This window comes from Oncorhynchus mykiss, chromosome 1, assembly GCF_057628025.1.
Source record: "Oncorhynchus mykiss isolate SJ-2025 chromosome 1, ASM5762802v1, whole genome shotgun sequence".
Taxonomy (NCBI): Eukaryota; Metazoa; Chordata; class Actinopteri; order Salmoniformes; family Salmonidae; genus Oncorhynchus; species Oncorhynchus mykiss.
The window spans coordinates 15,131,889-15,151,129 of NC_143022.1; the positions used below are offsets into that span (position 1 = coordinate 15,131,889).

Consider the following 19,241-nt stretch of genomic DNA (forward strand, 5'->3'; position numbering starts at 1 on the left):
TGGTTTTGGACTCAGACAGAGGTTTAAAAACGATGTCACGTGACCAAGTGGTCGCGTCGTCAACATGGCGTTTCCCGGAAGTCGGCTGTTCTCTTTACGGACCATGTCGTTGGGCATTTTGTTTTATTGTATGTATTGCCATTTCCAATTTGTTCTCGCAAATGATGTCGATAGTTGTGAAAGTCTACGCCTGGGACAATATCCTTTTAAACGTGATTACTTGCAAATCACGAAAATATGACAGGGTTTTCATGCACGCTAGCTAGCTAATGTTACCTGGCTAACTGACGTTAGCATGCATTTATTTAGCTAGCTAGCAAACATAAGCCTGCATGTTGTGTACTTTTGGAAAATATAACTAATCCGATTTTGAAACAGATGAATAGTATAGTTATGTTTGCTCGTCTGTATTCACCAGTCATCTTCCATGTAACGTTAACTCTTGGCAAGAGTCTCTTGTTTTTTCATCAAGATATGTTCTCGGGTCTTTATAAACATTATTCATTGGTATGCATTTTTGTAATGTCATATGTTCCCTTGAACGATGCTGATGACTGAATGGATGAAAATACAGTACCAATCAAAAGTTTGGACACGCCTACTCATTCCATTTTTCTTTAGTTTTACTATTTGTTTTACATTGTAGAATAATAGTGAAGACACAAACTGTGAAATAACACATTTTAGATTCTTCAAAGTAGCCACACTTTGCCTTGATGACAGCTTTGCACACTCTTGGCATTCTCTCAACCAGCTTCTCGAGGTAGTCAACTGGAATGCATTTCAATGAACATGTGCGCCTTGTTAAAAGTGAATTTCCTTCTTAATGTGTTTGAGCCAATCAATTGTGTTGTGACAAGGTAGGGGTGGTTTACAGAAGATAGCCCTATTTGGTAGAAAATCAAGTCCATATTATGGCAAGAACAGCTCAAATAAGCAGAGAAACAACAGTCCATTGTTACTTGATGAAATGAAGGTCAGTCATTCTGGAAAATTTCAAGAACTTTGAAAGTTTCATCAAGTGCAGTCGAAAAAACCATCAAGCACTATGATGAAACGGACTCATGAGGACCGCCACAGGAAAGGAAGAGGACAAGTTCATTAGAGTACCAGCCTCAGAAATTGCAGCCCAAATAAATGCTTCAGAGTTCAACTAACAGACAAATCTCAACATCAACTTTTCAGAGGAGACTGTGTGAATCAGTCCTTCATGGTCGAATAGCTGCAAAGAAACCCCTACCAAAGGACACCCATAAGAAGAGGAGACTTGCTTGGGCCAAGAAACACGAGCAATGGACATTAGACCAGTGGAAATATGTCTTCTGGTCTGATTAATCAAAATGTGAGATGTTTTTGGTTGCAACCGCCATGTCTTTGTGAGACGCAGAGCAGGTGAACGTATTATCTCCATGTGTGGTTCCCATCATGAAGCATGGAGGAGGAGGTGTGGGGGTGCTTTGCTGGTGACACTGTCTGTGATTTATTTAGAATTCCAGGCACACTTAACCAGCATGGCTACCACAGCATTCTGCAGCGATACGCCATCCCATCTGGTTTGCGCTCAGTTGGACTATCATTTATTTTATTATCATTTATCAACAGGACAATGACCCAACACACCTCCAGGCTGTGCAAGGATCATTTTTCCAAGAAGGCGAGTGATCGAGGGCTCCCGAGTGGCGCAGCGGTCTAAGGCACTGCATCTCAGTGCTAAAGGCGCTACTACAGACCCTCGTTCGATTCCAGGCTGTATCACAAACCAGCCGTGATTGGGAGTCCAATAGGGCGGATCATAATTGGCCCAGCGTCGTCCGGGGTAGGCCGTCATTGTAAATAAGAATTTGTTCTTAACTGACTTGCGTAGTGAAATAAAGGTTAAATAAGGTCTATTTGACCAAGAAGGAGAGTGATGGTGCTGCATCAGATGACCTGGCCTCCACAATCCCCTGACCTCAACCCAATTGAGATGGTTTGGGATGAGTTGGACCACAGAGTGAAGGAAAAGCAGCCAACAAGTGCTCAGCATATGTGGGAACTCCTTCAAGACTGTTGGAAAAGCATTCCAGATGAAGCTGGTTGAGAGAATGCAAAGCTGTCATCAAGACAAATTGTGGCTACTTTGAAGAATCTAAAATATATTTTGATTTGTTTAACACTAAGTATGTGTGTCCAAACTTTTGACTGGTACTGTATATCAACCTGACAAGCACAATTTGTTAGATATCATGTTACATTATTTACTGTGCTGTGGATGACAGTTGATACTTTGTTGTTGCCTTAATACTGTTCAAGTATATTTGTAAAGCACCAAGGATAGACGATGCCACTCAAGAACCTGAGAATTGCAAGGACATGATTGCTTGGGGTAAGTGGTTCTGGTTGAGTGATGTATAATATACTGAAGAAAAATTAACGCAATATGTAATGTATTGGTTTCATGAGCTTAAATAAAATATCCCAGAAATGTTCCATACGCACAAAAAGCTTATTTCTCTCAAATGTTGGCAACAAATTTGTTTACATCCCTGTTAGTGAGCATTTCTCCTTTGTCAAGATAATCCATCCAACTGACAGGTGTGGCATATCAAGAAAATGATTAAACAGCATGATAATTACACAGATGCACCTTGTGCTGGGAACAATGAAAGGCCATTCTAAGATGTGCAGTTTTGGAACACAATACAATGCCACAGATGTATCAAGTTTTGAGGGAGCGTCCAATTGGCATGCTGACTGTAGGATTGTCCACCAGAGCTGTTGCCAGAGAATTTAATGTTAATTTCTCAACCATAAGTAGTGTTTTAGAGAATTTGGCAGTACGTCCAATTGGCCTGACAACTGTAGAACAAGTGTAACCAAGACAGCCCAGGACCTTCACATCCACTTTCTTCACCTGTGGGATGAGACCATCCACCCGGACAGGTGATGAAACTGTGGGTTTGCACAACTGAAGAATTTCTGCGCAAACTGTCAGAAACCGTCTCTGGGAAGCTCATCTTCGTGCTCGTTGTCCTCACCAGTGTCTTGACCTGACTGTAGTTTGGCATCATAACAGACTGCTCACCTTCAATGGTCACTGGCACACTGGAGAAGTGTGCTCTTCATGGATAAATCCCGGTTTCAACTGTCCCGGGCAGGTGACAGACAGCATCGTGTGGTTGAGCGGTTTGCTGATGTCAACTTTGTGACCATAGTGGTCAGATAAAGGTATAGACAGGTATAAGCTACAGACAACAAACACAATTGCATTTTTATCAATGGCAATTTGAATGCACAGAGATACTGTGACGAGATCCTGAGGCCCATTGTCGTGCCATTCATCGACCACCATCAGCTCATGTTGCAGCATGATAATGCACGGCCCAATGTCACAAGGATCTGTACACAATTCCTGGAATCTGAAAATGTCCCAGTTCTTCCATTGCCTGCATATTTTTATTTTAGTTATTTAACCTTTATTTAACTAGGCAAGTCAGTTAAAGAACAAATTCTTATTTACAATGACAGCCTACCGCGGAACAGTGGGTTAACTGCCTTGTTCAGGGGGAGAACGACAGACTTTTACCTTGTCAGCTTGGGGATTCGATCCAGCAACCTTTCTGTTATTGGCCCAACACACTAACCACTAGGCTACCTGTCGCCAGACATGTCACCCATTGAGCATGTTTGGGATGCTCTGGATCGAGGTGTACGACAGCGGGTTCCAGTTCCCGTCAATATCCAGCAACTTCGCACAGCCATTGAAGAGGAGTGGGACAAAATTCCACTGGCCACAATCAACAGCCTGATCAACTCTATGTGATGGAGATGTGTGCATGACCACATGGGGGTCTCATCAGATACTGACTGTTTTTCTGATCCACGCCCCTACTTTTATTTTTATTTTTTTTCATTTTGGTATTTGTGACCAACAGATGCATATCTGTATTCCCAGTCATGTGAAATCCATAGATTAGGGCCTAGTTAATGGATTTAAGTTGACTGGTTTCCTTATATGAACGGTAACTCAGTAAAATCTTTGAATTTGTTGCATGTTGTTTATTTTTGTTCATTGTAATAATAATATGCCGTTTAGCACCCACCATCTCAGATTGTTCTGAAATCGTTTCTGTAGTTAGATAAGCATTCCTGGAACATCATTTTTTTTTTTTTTTTTTTTTTTTTAAGATTTGTATGATTAATTTAGTATTCAATAAATATAGTATCTTATGTTTTTCTAAGAATTAGTAAGACATGAGGATTCCAAAGACATTTTTTGAAGCCACCCACGACCCCCCACACGCCAATCCCACCCCAAGAACGAGTATATAGCATCAGTTCTATGTCCCCCACCCCAATGTTAAAAGGGATAGTTAACCCAAATTACAAAGTTACACTGGTTTCCTTACCCTGTAAGCAGTCTATGGACAAGGTATGACAGCAACCTATGCTTTGGTTTTGTTTACATGGTTACTGTTTCAAATGGTAACTTTTTAGCATTTTGTGGCACCAATCCAATGCAAGTCAATGTTATCTATATTAGCATTTTCTCGCTTCCTATCCATCTATAAGTAACATCCATTGAGTTACGCAATACATTTCTAGATACTTTAGGATGATTTGAACATGACATGTGACAATGCTAACAGAGGTACCATTGACTTGCATTGGGTTTGTGCCACAAATTCTAAAAAGTTAGCATTTCAAACAGTGGCCAACAAAACCAAAGCATATGTTTCTGCCATACCTTGTCAACAGACTGTTTCTTACCCTGTAAGCAATGTAATTTAGTCATTTGGGTGAACTATCCATTTAACATTGAGGGTGGGGGTTCGGGTTTTCTTGAAACTTTAACTTAATGGTAGGAACAGCACCATCTAGTGGTCAGAATCCGGTAATATCCGGATGTAGGATGGGACATTAACCTAACAACTTAAATGACAAATTTCTCAGAACAGGGGTAAAACAAACATCACCAAATTCCCTGGCAATGCATTGAATAGTATGAAGAAACAACACTTAGAGCCGCAGCTCCATACTACTGGTCAGACACAGAACTGATACTATATACAAATTGTCGGGGTGGGATTGGCATGGGGAGTCCGTGGGTGGCTGTTGACCAATGTCTAGCTCATTGTCAGAACAAAGTTAGGTCCAAAATTGGATGTTAGGTACTATATTTATTGAGTATGAATATATATATATATGAATATGCATATATATATATATGAATCCTAAAAAGAGAAATGGCCAATTTGGATGCAATCAATGAGCTTAATGATTGCTAATCATATCTGTTTCTAACATCAATTATTTTAGAACAATCTTAGATGATGGGTGGTGAAATCCTCTTTTGTGCTTTTTTGAGTTTGTACCACCATTAGTCTTTCATGCACACATTTTACGTACGGAAGGTCCCAGGAATAGAACGCACTATCCTGGTGTGCCAAGCGTCATGGTCTACCAACTGAGCTACAGAGGACCACCATAATGATTGGTTCGAATAGATTCTCCATATATAAGGACTTTGGGAATTAGAATGTAGTTGACACAGTATATGCATGGCGGTACCACGTAGCCTAACTCAAATTGAAAGACTAATTTGCAGGGACAAGAAATTATAATAGGTAGCCCTAATAAAATAAAGCTAAAAATAATAGGTCATTTAGGTCCTGGTTCTTAACTGTCATAATATTTTGTAATACTTTTATCAATGTGCATTTCCATCAGAATCTACACAAATTGAAACCCACATAACTGCTGTTCTGTGTTGCTTTGTCCTAAACCATCTGTTGGGGTTTTCAGTGGAATGCCTACCTTCTCCAAACGTCAGCTGCCGCTTGTCCAATGGGACGGAGTTTCGATTCAGTGGAGAGGAAGTGGGCTTTAACAAAAGCCTCCCTTGCAGGAATGTGTATGTACAGTACCAGACACTGTGGAAGTGTTGCACATGTACACCCAGTATGCCAAACATTAGGAGCACCTTCCTAATATTGACTTCCACCCCCCCTTTGCCCTTAGAACAGCCTTAATTTGTCGGGGTATGGACTACAAGGTGTCGAAAGCGTTCCACAGGGATGCTGGCCTATGTTGACTCCAATGCTTCCCACAGTTGTCTAGTTGGCTGGATGTCCTTTGGGTGGCGGACCATTCTTGATACACACAGGAAACTGTTGAGCATGAAGAACCCAGTAACATTGCAGTTCTTGACACAAACCAGTACGCCTTGCACCTACTACCACACCCCGTTTAAAGGCCCCCCCTACCATACCCCGTTCAAAGGCCCCCCCTACCATACCCCGTTTAAAGGCCCCTACTACCATACCCCGTTTAAAGGCCCCTACTATACCCCGTTCAAAGAACCCTACTACCATACCCCGTTTAAAGAACCCTACTACCATACCCCGTTTAAAGGCCCCTACTACCATACCCCGTTCAAAGAACCCTACTACCATACCCCGTTTAAAGGCCCCTACTACCATACCCCGTTTAAAGGCCCCTACTACCATACCCCGTTCAAAGTCCCCTACTACCATACCCCGTTCAAAGGCCCCTACTACCATACCCCGTTCAAAGTCCCCTACTACCATACCCCGTTCAAAGTCCCCTACTACCATACCCCGTTCAAAGTCCCCTACTACCATACCCCGTTTAAAGGCCCCTACTACCATACCCCGTTCAAAGTCCCCTACTACCATACCCCGTTCAAAGGCCCCTACTACCACACCCCGTTCAAAGTCCCCTACTACCATACCCCGTTTAAAGGCCCCTACTACCATACCCCGTTCAAAGTCCCCTACTACCATACCCCGTTCAAAGGCCCCTACTACCACACCCCGTTTAAAGGCCCCTACTACCACACCCCGTTTAAAGGCCCCTACTACCATACCCCGTTTAAAGGCCCCTACTACCATACCCCGTTTAAAGGCCCCTACTACCATACCCCGTTTAAAGGCCCCTACTACCATACCCCGTTTAAAGGCCCCTACTACCATACCCCGTTTAAAGGCCCCTACTACCATACCCCGTTTAAAGGCCCCTACTACCACACCCCGTTTAAAGGCCCCTACTACCACACCCCGTTTAAAGGCCCCTACTACCATACCCCGTTTAAAGGCCCCTACTACCATACCCCGTTTAAAGGCCCCTACTACCATACCCCGTTTAAAGGCCCCTACTACCATACCCCGTTTAAAGGCCCCTACTACCATACCCCGTTTAAAGGCCCCTACTACCATACCCCGTTTAAAGGCCCCTACTACCATACCCCGTTTAAAGGCCCCTACTACCATACCCCGTTTAAAGGCCCCTACTACCACACCCCGTTTAAAGGCTCCCCCTACCATACCCCGTTCAAAGTCCCCTACTACCATACCCCGTTTGAAGGCCCCTACTACCATACCCCGTTCAAAGTCCCCTACTACCATACCCCGTTTAAAGGCCCCTACTACCATACCCCGTTCAAAGGCCCCTACTACCACACCCCGTTTAAAGGCCCCTACTACCACACCCCGTTTAAAGGCCCCTACCACACCCCGTTTAAAGGCCCCTACTACCATACCCCGTTTAAAGGCCCCTACTACCATACCCCGTTTAAAGGCCCCTACTACCACACCCCGTTTAAAGGCCCCTACTACCATACCCCGTTTAAAGGCCCCTACTACCACACCCCGTTTAAAGGCCCCTACTACCATACCCCGTTTAAAGGCCCCTACTACCATACCCCGTTTAAAGGCCCCAACTACCACACCCCGTTTAAAGGCCCCTACTACCACACCCCGTTTAAAGGCCCCTACTACCACACCCCGTTTAAAGGCACTTACATCTTTTGTCTTTACCTTTCACCCTCTGAATGGCTCACACACACAATCCATGTCTCAATTGTTTAAATGCTTAAAAATCCGTCTTTAAGCCGTCTCCTCCCCTTCATCTACACTGATTTGAAGTGAATTTAACACGCAACATCAATAAGGGTCATAGCTTTCACCTGGATTCACCTGGTCAGGTGTTCTTAATGTTTTGTATAGGCTGTATCAGGGCTGTATTCATTAGGGCAGACCATAGCAAAAAGTTTTAGCTATGATGACCCTGAACATGTTTTATTTTCAATTGATATTGATTAGGCTAAATCATATACCATCATATGTGATGTTTTTGTACAAATGTGAAACATTATTGAACTGTTTTGAGCTAACATGTTATTTCCTTACAGGAGCGGTTACTCCTACAAAGTAGCGGTGGCCCTGTCGCTCTTCCTGGGATGGTTAGGAGCGGATCGCTTCTACTTGGGATACCCAGCTTTAGGTACAGTATGACTGTTGTTATTGCTGTTCACTCTCAATAACTGACATGGGGGTGCAATGGATGAATTTATATTTATAAGTAGATTCATTTCCAAATCCTATCTGCTGCTAACAAACCGGTCTAAATACAATGAAAGATTTTCTTTGTAATTGTTTTTGTAAAAAAAGGAAGAACACATGTTGAAATGCATGACTAGCTACCCATTCATTTATTGGATGTATTGATATTAGAGAGTTTGAAAAGATCTGCTGGTTTTGGACAGAAACACAACTTGCATGTTTGTGGATTAGTATAAAGTAGACCATTTATCAAAGTTGAGCATTAATCAATGAAGCAGGTTTCTAAGAAACAGAGGGTCACTACTTCCTGTGAGGACCTGAAAGAAACCACTATTACATGACATTATAAAACAGTGGTAAACCCAGACACTGGAGTGAAACACTGCTGTTTCTTCCCTTTCCTTTATTCTTGTTCTTAATTAGGCACCTGCAAGATTACAAAGTGGCTGGTGGCTGAAAGCCTTGTATTCTTTTGGGGGGGGGGGGGGGTTTAGTTTTTCCAACTAGCATGGTGTACTTTGGCATCGCAGAGCCACACTGAGGACGGGCATGAGCCGGCTTTAGATGCTGCACTGAGCAACACCTGGCCTGGTTTGGCACGGTTGGCTTGGGAATCACCATGGAACGGTGGGTTATTAAGTGGGCTTCTGCTTTGTAGAGTAGCCACCCGACTGGCATCGTTTTTAAAAACGTCCACCCTGGAATCAACAAAGCTACCCCTGTTACCTCCCAATGGAGCAATTTACAATAGTGTTAACAATTATTTGGAGTTGGTGTTTCCATAATTTGCCTGCAATTCAGATTGTGTGTGTGTGTGAGTGTGAGTGTGAGTGAGTGAGCTAGTGAGTGCCAGTAGTCATTGCCCAGTGATGCAGTGAGTACTCCCCGACATGCAGTAGTGTCATCTCCGGGTCTACCTTACAGTTATGTTACATAGTTATGTCGTAAGCTAGTGACCGTGTGAATGTTAACAGGATGATGTGTTTAGTTGAATGACCTGCTCGCCGTGCTCTGTGTTTTCATACATCCAATTCACACCCTCAGCTGCTCACAGCGGCTCAGTTGCACACATTCATGTTTAATCTTCTTCTCTGCTCCTCTCAACGATAAAGACCTGTTATTCCCAATCCTCAAAGTTGTTTTGGACACAAAGTTGACTTGGCACGATTTCCCTCTGAAAGCAAATCAGGCCGCAAACAACTAAACACCCAATACCCACACACCCACATAGCCTCTCCACTCCGCCGCCCAGCAGTCAAAGTGTTCAATATCGTTCACCTTTGCCTCGCAAGTTAATTTCCCATTCAGCCACACATGGGCAAATTTGGAACCGAACATAGGGAATGAACTGAAACCTTGCCCAGTCGCCTCACACAATAGCTAGCAAATTATGATTAATTTATGCCAACTTTAAAGAGGCATGGAGTACCCCATAAAGCTTTATACCAGGGCTCTCCAACCCTGTTCCTGGAGAGCTACTGTCCTATAGGTTTACACTCAACCAGTCTAGCGCACCGGATTCTAATAATTAGCAGATTCAGAAGGTGAATCAGGTTAGTTATAACTAGGGTTGGAGCGAAAACCTACAGGAGGGTAGCTCTCCAGTAACACGGTTGGAGAGCCCTGGTGTAAACCTACAGGATGGTAGCTCTCCAGTAACATGGTTGGAGAGCCCTGGTGTAAACCTACAGGAGGGTGGCTCTCCAGTAACACGGTTGGAGAGCCCTGGTGTAAACCTACAGGAGGGTAGCTCTCCAGTAACACGGTTGGAGAGCCCTGGTGTAAACCTACAGGAGGGTAGCTCTCCAGTAACACGGTTGGAGAGCCCTCCCTGTTTTATACCCTATTTAACTCCAACATGTCTCTCTCTCTAGGGCTGCTCAAATTCTGCACAGTTGGCTTCTGTGGGATTGGGAGCTTGGTGGATTTCATGTTGATCTCAATGCAGGTGAGTGGCGTTCAGGGGACAGCTGTGGAACACAGAGCTGTTAAGTAATCCCTCTTATCTGTTGGTTACGTCTGTGAAGATGCTCTTTTCACAGTAACCATGAAAGGAATGGTTTATGTGGTGTGTTGATGACAAGGGTGGGTTAGGTCAGTGTTTCCCTAATGTTGGGTAGAAGCTGACTCCTTTTGGGTCACAGCTGATGATTACATTGGTTGGTCACAAGACACAAAAGTTGAGTTGGGTTACACTGCAAAGTGAGTTAGGGAACAACTGTGATATCAGAATCGGATGGATTTCATGCAAGTTTGATAATTGTATGATTTCAAAACAACTTCTAAGATTTCAAAAACAAGTTGCTCAATTTGGGCACATGTATAAACCGTAGCTCTTTCTCCCACTAACAGTGATGGTAATCAATGAAGTGGAGCACATTTTTTCATCACAGAGCAGCCTGGGCTTTGCTACAGTGGTCATGCTTCACACACTCCAATCAGAGTAAACCATGGAACATTGCGCAGAAGCATAGCCAAGCCAGTCAGGAGGAGTGTGTGTGTGCGTGCGTGAATGTCTGTTTGTATTCAGAGGGAACCTGTGTCTCAATCAGTGCAGCTGCAGCCCTCTGCTCTTCTCAGCACTAAGCTCTCTATAAATGGGGGTTAATGAGACTGGTTTGTTTTCGCAGGAGGGCTTCTCTCCCCCCCGTCCCTCGTTCCCCCAGGACCCCCCTAACCTGTTTAGTCCACAGAGCCTGACAGGGAGAGAAGCCAATTCATTTTTCACCCTGTTAGGGCCTCACCCCTCTTACCCCTCTCCATCCTCATTGGGGAACCAGTGTGGTAGCAGGAAGCAAACAAGAAAACACTCACCCAGAGGCGATGCTCCTAGTAGCCGGGGACTTTAATGCAGGGACACTTAAATCCGTTTTACCAAATTTCTATCCTCATGTTAAATGTGCAACCAGAGGGAAAATAACTCTGGACCACCTTTACTCCACACACAGAGACGCATACAAAGCTCTCCCTCGTCCTCCATTTGGTATATCTAACCATAATTATATCCTCCTGATTCCTGCTTACAAGCAAAAAATTAAAGCAGGAATCACCAGTGAGTCGACCAATAAAGTGGTCAGATGATGCAGATGCTAAGCTACAGGAGTGTTTTGTTAGCACAGACTAGAATATGTTATGGGATTCTTCCGATGACATTGAGGAGTACACCACATCGGTCACTGGCTTCATCAATAACTGCATCGATGATGTCGTCCCCACAGTGACCGTACGTACATACCCCAAACAGAAGCCATGCATTACAGGCAACAGCCGCACTGAGCTAAAGGCTAGAGCTGCCGCTTTCAAGGAGCGGGTCTCTAACCCGGACCCGCTATGCCCTCCAAAGAACCATCAAACAGGCAAAGCGTCAATACAGGACTAAGATTGAATCGTACTACATCGGCCCTGATGTTTGTTGGATGTGGCAGGGCTTGCAAACAGCCTACAAAGGGAAGCACAGCCTAGAGCTGCCCAGTGACATGAGCCTACCAGACGAGCTAAACTACTTCTATGCTCGCTTCAAGGCAAATAACACTGAAACATGCATGAGAGCACCAGCTGTTCTGGAAGACTGTGTGATCACGCTCGTCACAGCCGATGTAAGACCTTTAAACAGGTCAACATTCACAAGGCCGCAGGGCCAGACGGATTACCAGAACGTGTACTGCGAGCACGCGCTGACCAACTGGCAAGTGTCTTCACTGACATTTTCAACCTCTCCCTGTCCGAGTCTGTAATACCAACATGTTTTAAGCAGACCACCATAGTGCCTGTGCCCAAGAACACTAAGGTAACTTGTCTAAACGACTACCAACCTATAGCACTCACATCTGTAGCCATGAAGTGCTTCGAAAGGCTGGTCATGGCTCACATCAACACCATTATCCCAGAAACCCTAGACCCACTCCAATTTGCATACCGCCCCAACAGATTCACAGATGATGCAATCTCTATTGCACTCCACACTGCCCTTTCCCACCTGGACAAAAGGAACACCTATGTGAGAATGCTATTCATTGACTACAGCTCAGCGTTCACCACCATATTGTCCTCAAAGCTCATCGCTAAGCTAAGGACACCTCCCTCTGCAACTGGATCCTGGACTTCCTGATGGGCCACCCCCAGGTGATAAGGGTAGGTAACAACACATCCTCCACGCTGATCCTCAACACAAGAGCCCCTCAGGGGTGCGTGCCTAGTCCCCTCCTGTACTCCCTGTTCAGCCACGACTGCATGACCAGGCACGACTACACCACCATCATTAAATTTGCCGGTGACACAACAGTGGTAGGCCTGATCACCGACAACGATGAGACAGCCTATAGGGAGGAGGACTTAGAGGTAGGCCATGTGGTGCCAGGACAACAACCTCTCCATCAACGTGATCAAGACAAAGTAGATGATTGTATTCTACAGGAAAAAGAGGACCAAGCACGCCCCCATTGTCATCGATGGGGCTGGAGTGGAGCAGGTTGAGGGCTTCAAGTTCCTTTGTGTCCACATCACCAACAAACTAACATGGTCCAAGCACACCAAGACAGTCGTGAAGAGGGCACCACAAAACCTATTCCCCCTCAGGAGACTGAAAAGATACTTGTCATGGGTCCTCAGATCCTCAAAAGGTTCTAAAGCTGCACCATTGAGAGCATGGTTGCATCACTGCCTAGTACGGCAACTGCTCGGTCTCCGACCGCAAGGCGCTACAGAGGGTAGTGCGAACGGTCCAGTACATCACTGGGGTCAAGCTTCCTGCCATCTCTATCACTATTGCACTCAACACTGCCCGTACCTACCTGGACAAAAGGAACACTTACGTGAGAATGCTATTCATTGACTACAGCTCAGCGTTCAACACCATAGTGTCCTCAAATCTCATCACTATGCTAAGTACCCTGGGACTAAACACCCCCCTCTGCAACTGGATTTGGCATGGGTCCTCAGATCCTCAAAAAGTTATTCAGCTCCAACATCGAGAGCATGGTTGCATCACTGCCTGGTATGGCAATTGCTCTGCCTCCACCGCAAGGCACTACAGAGGGTAATGCGTACGGCGTTCAACACCACTTGGGCCACCGCCAGGCGGTGTCAGAGGAAGGCCCTAAAAATTGTCAGAGACTCCAGCCACACTCTGCTACCGCACGGCAAGCAGTTCCGGAGCGCTGAGTCCCGGTCCAATAGGCTTCTAAACAGCTTCTAACCCCAAGCCATAAGACTCCAGAACATCTAATCAAATGGCTACCCAGACTATTTGCATTGCCCCCCCCCCCCCCACACACATTTTACACCGCTGCTACTCTTTGTTGTTATCTATGCATAGTCACTTTAATAACTCTACCTACATGTACATACTTTAAACTAACCGGTGCCCCCACACATTGACTCTGTACTCGTACCCCACATTTATACCTTATTCTTATCCGTATTTTTGTTAACTGCATTGTTGGTTAAGGTACAACACCTGTTGTATTCGGTGCATGTGACTAATGCGATTTGATTTGACTAATGAATAGCTTTAACTCAGTCAACATGGTGGGATGTGTTTATAATGAAAAGTAGGCTTGGGATTCATGTTTTTTCTCGTGTTCCTTGAAAAAATATATTAGTTTGTCATATAGACAAGTGGTGGTGTGTGTAGTTTTAGGACTGTATGCCTTCACCCTGAATACAATTTCAACAAAGGCCTATGCTGCTGGAGTCACCCTGTATCACATCTGAGACCAAAACACACATCATGATACACCCTTCAAAGAAACAGAATACCCCTCTTCCTCTATTTAACCCCTTCCTCTTCCTCTCCAGTTCTACACTACATCCCACTGTGTAGCAGGCCTGTATAAAGTCGCTATTTCATTTGAAAACGGCAGCAGCGTCTGTTCGGCCACTTTGATTAAGCGAGGCGACCGTCACACTGTTTATTGTTCTCCTAATGTATTATTGAAGGCCCTGAGAGAGGAATGCTTTGGCTGGCACGGCCCAGCGCAACACTTACATTCTCTTTTAGATGTATATGCTGCGTCTGGGCTCTCTCACCTTTTGTAAAAGTGACACTTTTGATGAAGAGTTCTGCGTGTCCGGAGAACCTATTTAACCTTCGCGTGAGGCGCTGCCCTATATTTGAAAGGCTAACTATTGCGACTAAGCGCAACGTCGGAGCGGCAAATGCATTTTTTTTAAATTGAACTAATGGGATTATTATTAATAGATTCTGGCTGGACGGGGCTTGAGGAAAGGAGACCGGACAGCGTTTGTTTGAGGCTTCTCTCTCTCTCTCTCTCTCTCTTTCTCTATCGAAAGACCGAGGTCCACACCAGATGAATGATGTTGGGGAATTTTCCAATTTACTCTCAAACTGGGCAGAGGAGGAGCTAGACAGATGTGATAGATAGATGGAACGTGAACGGAGGGAGCTGTGTGTCAGGCACGGATTAAACAATACAAGGTAGTGGGTTTCCAGGCCAGCATACATTGTTGTGAAAATCAAACCCACTTCTGAAAACCCGATCACTAAAGCCACTACCTGCTATGGATTAAATATAGGCTGGAATGCATCATATTTGAGTGGTAGCCTAGCTGAAGTTGGTCTGGAGTCCAGTAGGTGGAGTGCTGTTGGTCTGGAGTCCAGTAGGTGGAGTGCTGTTGGTCTGGAGTCCAGTAGGTGGAGTGCTGTTGGTCTGGAGTCTGTTGGTCTGGAGTCCAGTAGGTGGAGTGCTGTTGGTCAGGAGTCCAGTAGGTGGAGTGCTGTTGGTCAGGAGTCCAGTAGGTGGAGTGCTGTTGGTCTGGAGTCCAGTAGGTGGAGTGCTGTTGGTCGGGAGTCCAGTAGGTGGAGTGCTGTTGGTCGGGAGTCCAGTAGGTGGAGTGCTGTTGGTCGGGAGTCCAGTAGGTGGGGTGCTGTTGGTCTAGAGTCCAGTAGGTGGGGTGCTGTTGGTCTAGAGTCCAGTAGGTGGAGTGCTGTTGGTCTGGAGTCCAGTAGGTGTTGTGCTGTTGGTCTGGAGTCCAGTAGGTGGAGTGCTGTTGGTCTGGAGTCCAGTAGGTGGGGTGCTGTTGGTCTAGAGTCCAGTAGGTGAAGTGCTGTTGGTCGGGAGTCCAGTAGGTGGGGTGCTGTTGGTCTAGAGTCCAGTAGGTGGGGTGCTGTTGGTCTAGAGTCCAATAGGTGGAGTGCTGTTGGTCTGGAGTCCAGTAGGTGTTGTGCTGTTGGTCTGGAGTCCAGTAGGTGGAGTGCTGTTGGTCTGGAGTCCAGTAGGTGGGGTGCTGTTGGTCTAGAGTCCAGTAGGTGGAGTGCTGTTGGTCTGGAGTCCAGTAGGTGGAGTGCTGTTGGTCTGGAGTCCAGTAGGTGGAGTGCTGTTGGTCTGGAGTCCAGTAGGTGGAGTGCTGTTGGTCTGGAGTCCAGTAGGTGGAGTGCTGTTGGTCTGGAGTCCAGTAGGTGTTGTGCTGTTGGTCTGGAGTCCAGTAGGTGTTGTGATGTTGGTCTGGAGTCCAGTAGGTGTTGTGATGTTGGTCTGGAGTCTAGTAGGTGAAGTGCTGTTGGCCTGGAGTCCAGTAGGTGGAGTGCTGTTGGTCTGGAGTCCAGTAGGTGTTGTGATGTTGGTCTGGAGTCCAGTAGGTGTTGTGATGTTGGTATAGAGTCTAGTAGGTGAAGTGCTGTTGGCCTGGAGTCCAGTAGGTGGAGTGCTGTTTGGTCTAGAGTCCAGTAGGTGGAGTGCTGTTGGTCTAGAGTCCAGTAGGTGGAGTGCTGTTGGTCTAGAGTCCAGTAGGTGGAGTGCTGTTGGTCTAGAGTCCAGTAGTTTGAGTGCTGTTGGTCTAGAGTCCAGTAGGTGGAGTGCTGTCACTGGTCCCCCTCAGCTGTGATTGCCAGATATGTGTTGCCTGCTGTACCTAGGTTTTCACCGTCTGTATGCTGATGTCTTTTCTCCTTCCTTCCTTCCTTTAGGTTGTGGGTCCGTCAGATAAGTCTGACTACATAGTGGACTACTACGGTGCCAGACTCACACGCCTCTCCATCACCAATGAGACTTACAGAAGAACCCAGATGTCTCCCTGAAGGTAGCTACACTAGTAACATGTTAGTTAGACAGACAATAGGCTTTGGTGAGTCATTCCCTGTGTAATTGTGGAAACTCAGAACTAAAATTGTATGTAACATCATCAGCTACCATTTACATGTACTCTGTGTACAACACATTCGGAACACCTTCCTAATATTGAGTTGCACCCCCTTTTGCTGACAGAACAGCCTCAATGGTCGGGGCATGAACTCTACAAGGTGTCGAAAGCGTTCCACAGGGATGCTGGCCCATGTTGACTCCAATGCTTCCCACAGTTGTCAAGTTGGCTGGATGTCCTTTGGGTGGTGGACCATTCTTGATACACACAGGAAACTGTTGACCATGAAAAACCCAGCAGCATTGCAGTTCTTGACACTCATACCGGTGCACCTACTACCATACCCCGTTCAAAGGCACTTTTGTCTTGCCCATTCACCCTCTGAATAGCACACATACATGTCTCAAGGCTTAAAAATCCTTCTTTAACCTGTCTCCTCCCCTTCATCTACACTGATTGAAGTGATTGAAGTAACCGCCCCATGGGCCTCCCGGTCGCGGCCGGCTGCGACAGAGCCTGGGCTCGAACCCATCATTTCTGGTGGCACAGACCACTGCGCCACACGGGAGGCCCTATGGGATCATAGCTTTCACTTGGATTCACCTGGTTAGTCTATTTCATGGAAAGAGAAGATGTTCCTAATGTGCTGTACACTCAACGTATATTACGTAGTCAGTCCACAAATGATTATTCACTGTGTAACAGTTTGTCTTTCCACCTGTCCCTGTACTAATGTACATTTGATTGTCTAATTATTACATCTGTATAGCGTTGCGAAATTCTCTAACTTTCAATAAATGCACTGGTTTTCCAGCTTATTACCTCATAATTCTATGAATCCTCCAACCGGGATTTCAGGAAAACCAGGGAATCACAACACTCTCTTGTTTTATTAGACAAGTTTAAAAGATTGATGTTTTGGCCTTCTACATCCTTCCAATCTATTGAACATTCCCAGAAATTAACAACCCAATATCTGTCGTTCTGCCCCTGAACAAGGCAGTTAACCCACTGTTCCTAGGACGTCGTTGTAAATAAGAATTTGTTCTTAACTGACTTGCCGAGTTAAATAAAATACAAAATGACATGTACACAGTCAAGTGGAAAGACAAACTCTGAACGGCTCAAACACTAAAAGTGAACCAGATCCCAAGGTTGTGTGGTTTTGCATCACTCTGTAGCTTGTATGACCTATGGGGGGTAAAGGCAAACACCCAGCCAAGGACAACTTGCCCCCCCCCCCCCTCCCTCCCCCCCCTCCTCTGGTACTCCAGGACGGACCTTCTACCCTGGGGAGGGAATTTTAAAATGTCAGCCTGCTAAGTAAATGTTTGGGGAGGGTGGCACTTCAGGACTGAGGGGGAAAAGGGTCGTGAGAGTGCAGTTATTATACCTGGCATAGGTGTCCCTCATCGGTTGAGCTCTACCACAGAGCAACGAGAGTCACACACACTTTCACACAGTTTGTCAACAACAAAAAATATCTACAGTTTTAAATCTCCAAGATTTCAGCTCTCCCTTCTCTCTCCCACTCTGTTGTCTGTGGCTCCTTAGTCTCTGGTTAGTATTATAGAAGCTGCAGTGTGTTTGTGGTGACGGGGGTGTTGGGTTCAATTATACACATGTGGAGTCCATTACAAGCCCTTTAGTGTTTACGCTCAGACAAATAGAGAGAGCGAGAGAGAGAGATGAAGTCCTCATCCACACCTCTACAGTTCTTCAGTCTCTCAGTCCTTCATTTTACTGCATGTATCTCAGGGCCACAGAAAAATGTAACACTGACTGCCTCGAGTATCCAAGTTCAACTGTTTACAACCTGTTTTCTCTCGTTTCAGGACCAAAGTGAAAAACAACTATCATTACCCTCAACCCTGTCATGACGATTATGCCGCTCTTTTTGGGATCTTTTTCACTTGATCATTCCGATACACGGACACTAAGACCATCCCAGTCAACACATTGATCATGATCCTGTCTGCATGTACCCCAATGTGGTGAAGCTCAGCTTTTTAAAATGGATACTCTTAAGAGTGAAGGCTTCATTTTGGTTTAGACTTTACCCAGCATCTCCTTAGTCTTTCCTTCATTCTTTGTGACCTTCATTCCTTGCCACCTCCTCAAAACACATTTTAAAAGGAGGAGATGAGGATAGAGATTGCAAATGAATCAAACAAAAACATATATTTACCCACGGTCACCAGCTCAGGTCCTGGAACGTTAGAGGAGTACAGACCTTTGTTCCAACCTAGCATTATCACACCCTGTAGCTCTCCAGGACCAAGGACTTGATGACCACTGCCATAGAGCTTCAAATCATCGTTATACTCCTATAAGAATCTAGAATCTGCACCGAGAACAGTTCTGTAAATATGTCATCTATTGTGTTATTTGAGTATGTCTGGCAGCAAGGGAACTATTTATGTTCTGTATGACTGTTTTGTTGATTTGTCATTAGCGATTTATTTTTATTATTTTTTTGTAATAAAATTGTAATTTTATGAAAATGGACGCCTTTTGTAAATGAAGTTCTGTTTAAACTTGCCGTTTAAGTCCAACACAGAGCAGTAGCAGTTAATTTAGCGAACTCTGAGCTCATTGGAGGAACTGTGGCAGTGACCGATCGTCCTGCAGGGAGTTCAGAGGTCAAAGAAATGACACGCTAGCTCTCGGCATCATCCTGCAGATGAAGACAGATCTTCTCCCGCTCCCCCCAGAACCATCCCTCGTGTCATTTTTATTACAAAGGGTCCAAGTGGGGGAGTCACAAGGCAGAGCTTTCCTGCTGTGTGTCTGCCTTGATCG

The 19,241-nt window shown here is 45.3% G+C and overlaps 1 protein-coding gene across 1 annotated transcript; it reads left to right on the forward strand.

Annotated features, from left to right (window-relative positions):
* Positions 1-34: 34 nt before the first annotated feature.
* On the forward strand, positions 35-18,947 carry tm2d1 (TM2 domain containing 1). Its single transcript, XM_090184869.1, has 7 exons — positions 35-212; positions 2,306-2,365; positions 5,785-5,893; positions 8,192-8,283; positions 10,217-10,290; positions 16,267-16,379; positions 18,275-18,947. Exons 1-6 carry the CDS (start codon positions 65-67, stop codon positions 16,375-16,377), a joined length of 594 nt encoding a protein of 197 aa, XP_090040995.1. The 5' UTR covers positions 35-64; the 3' UTR covers positions 16,378-16,379; positions 18,275-18,947.
* Positions 18,948-19,241: the final 294 nt, after the last annotated feature.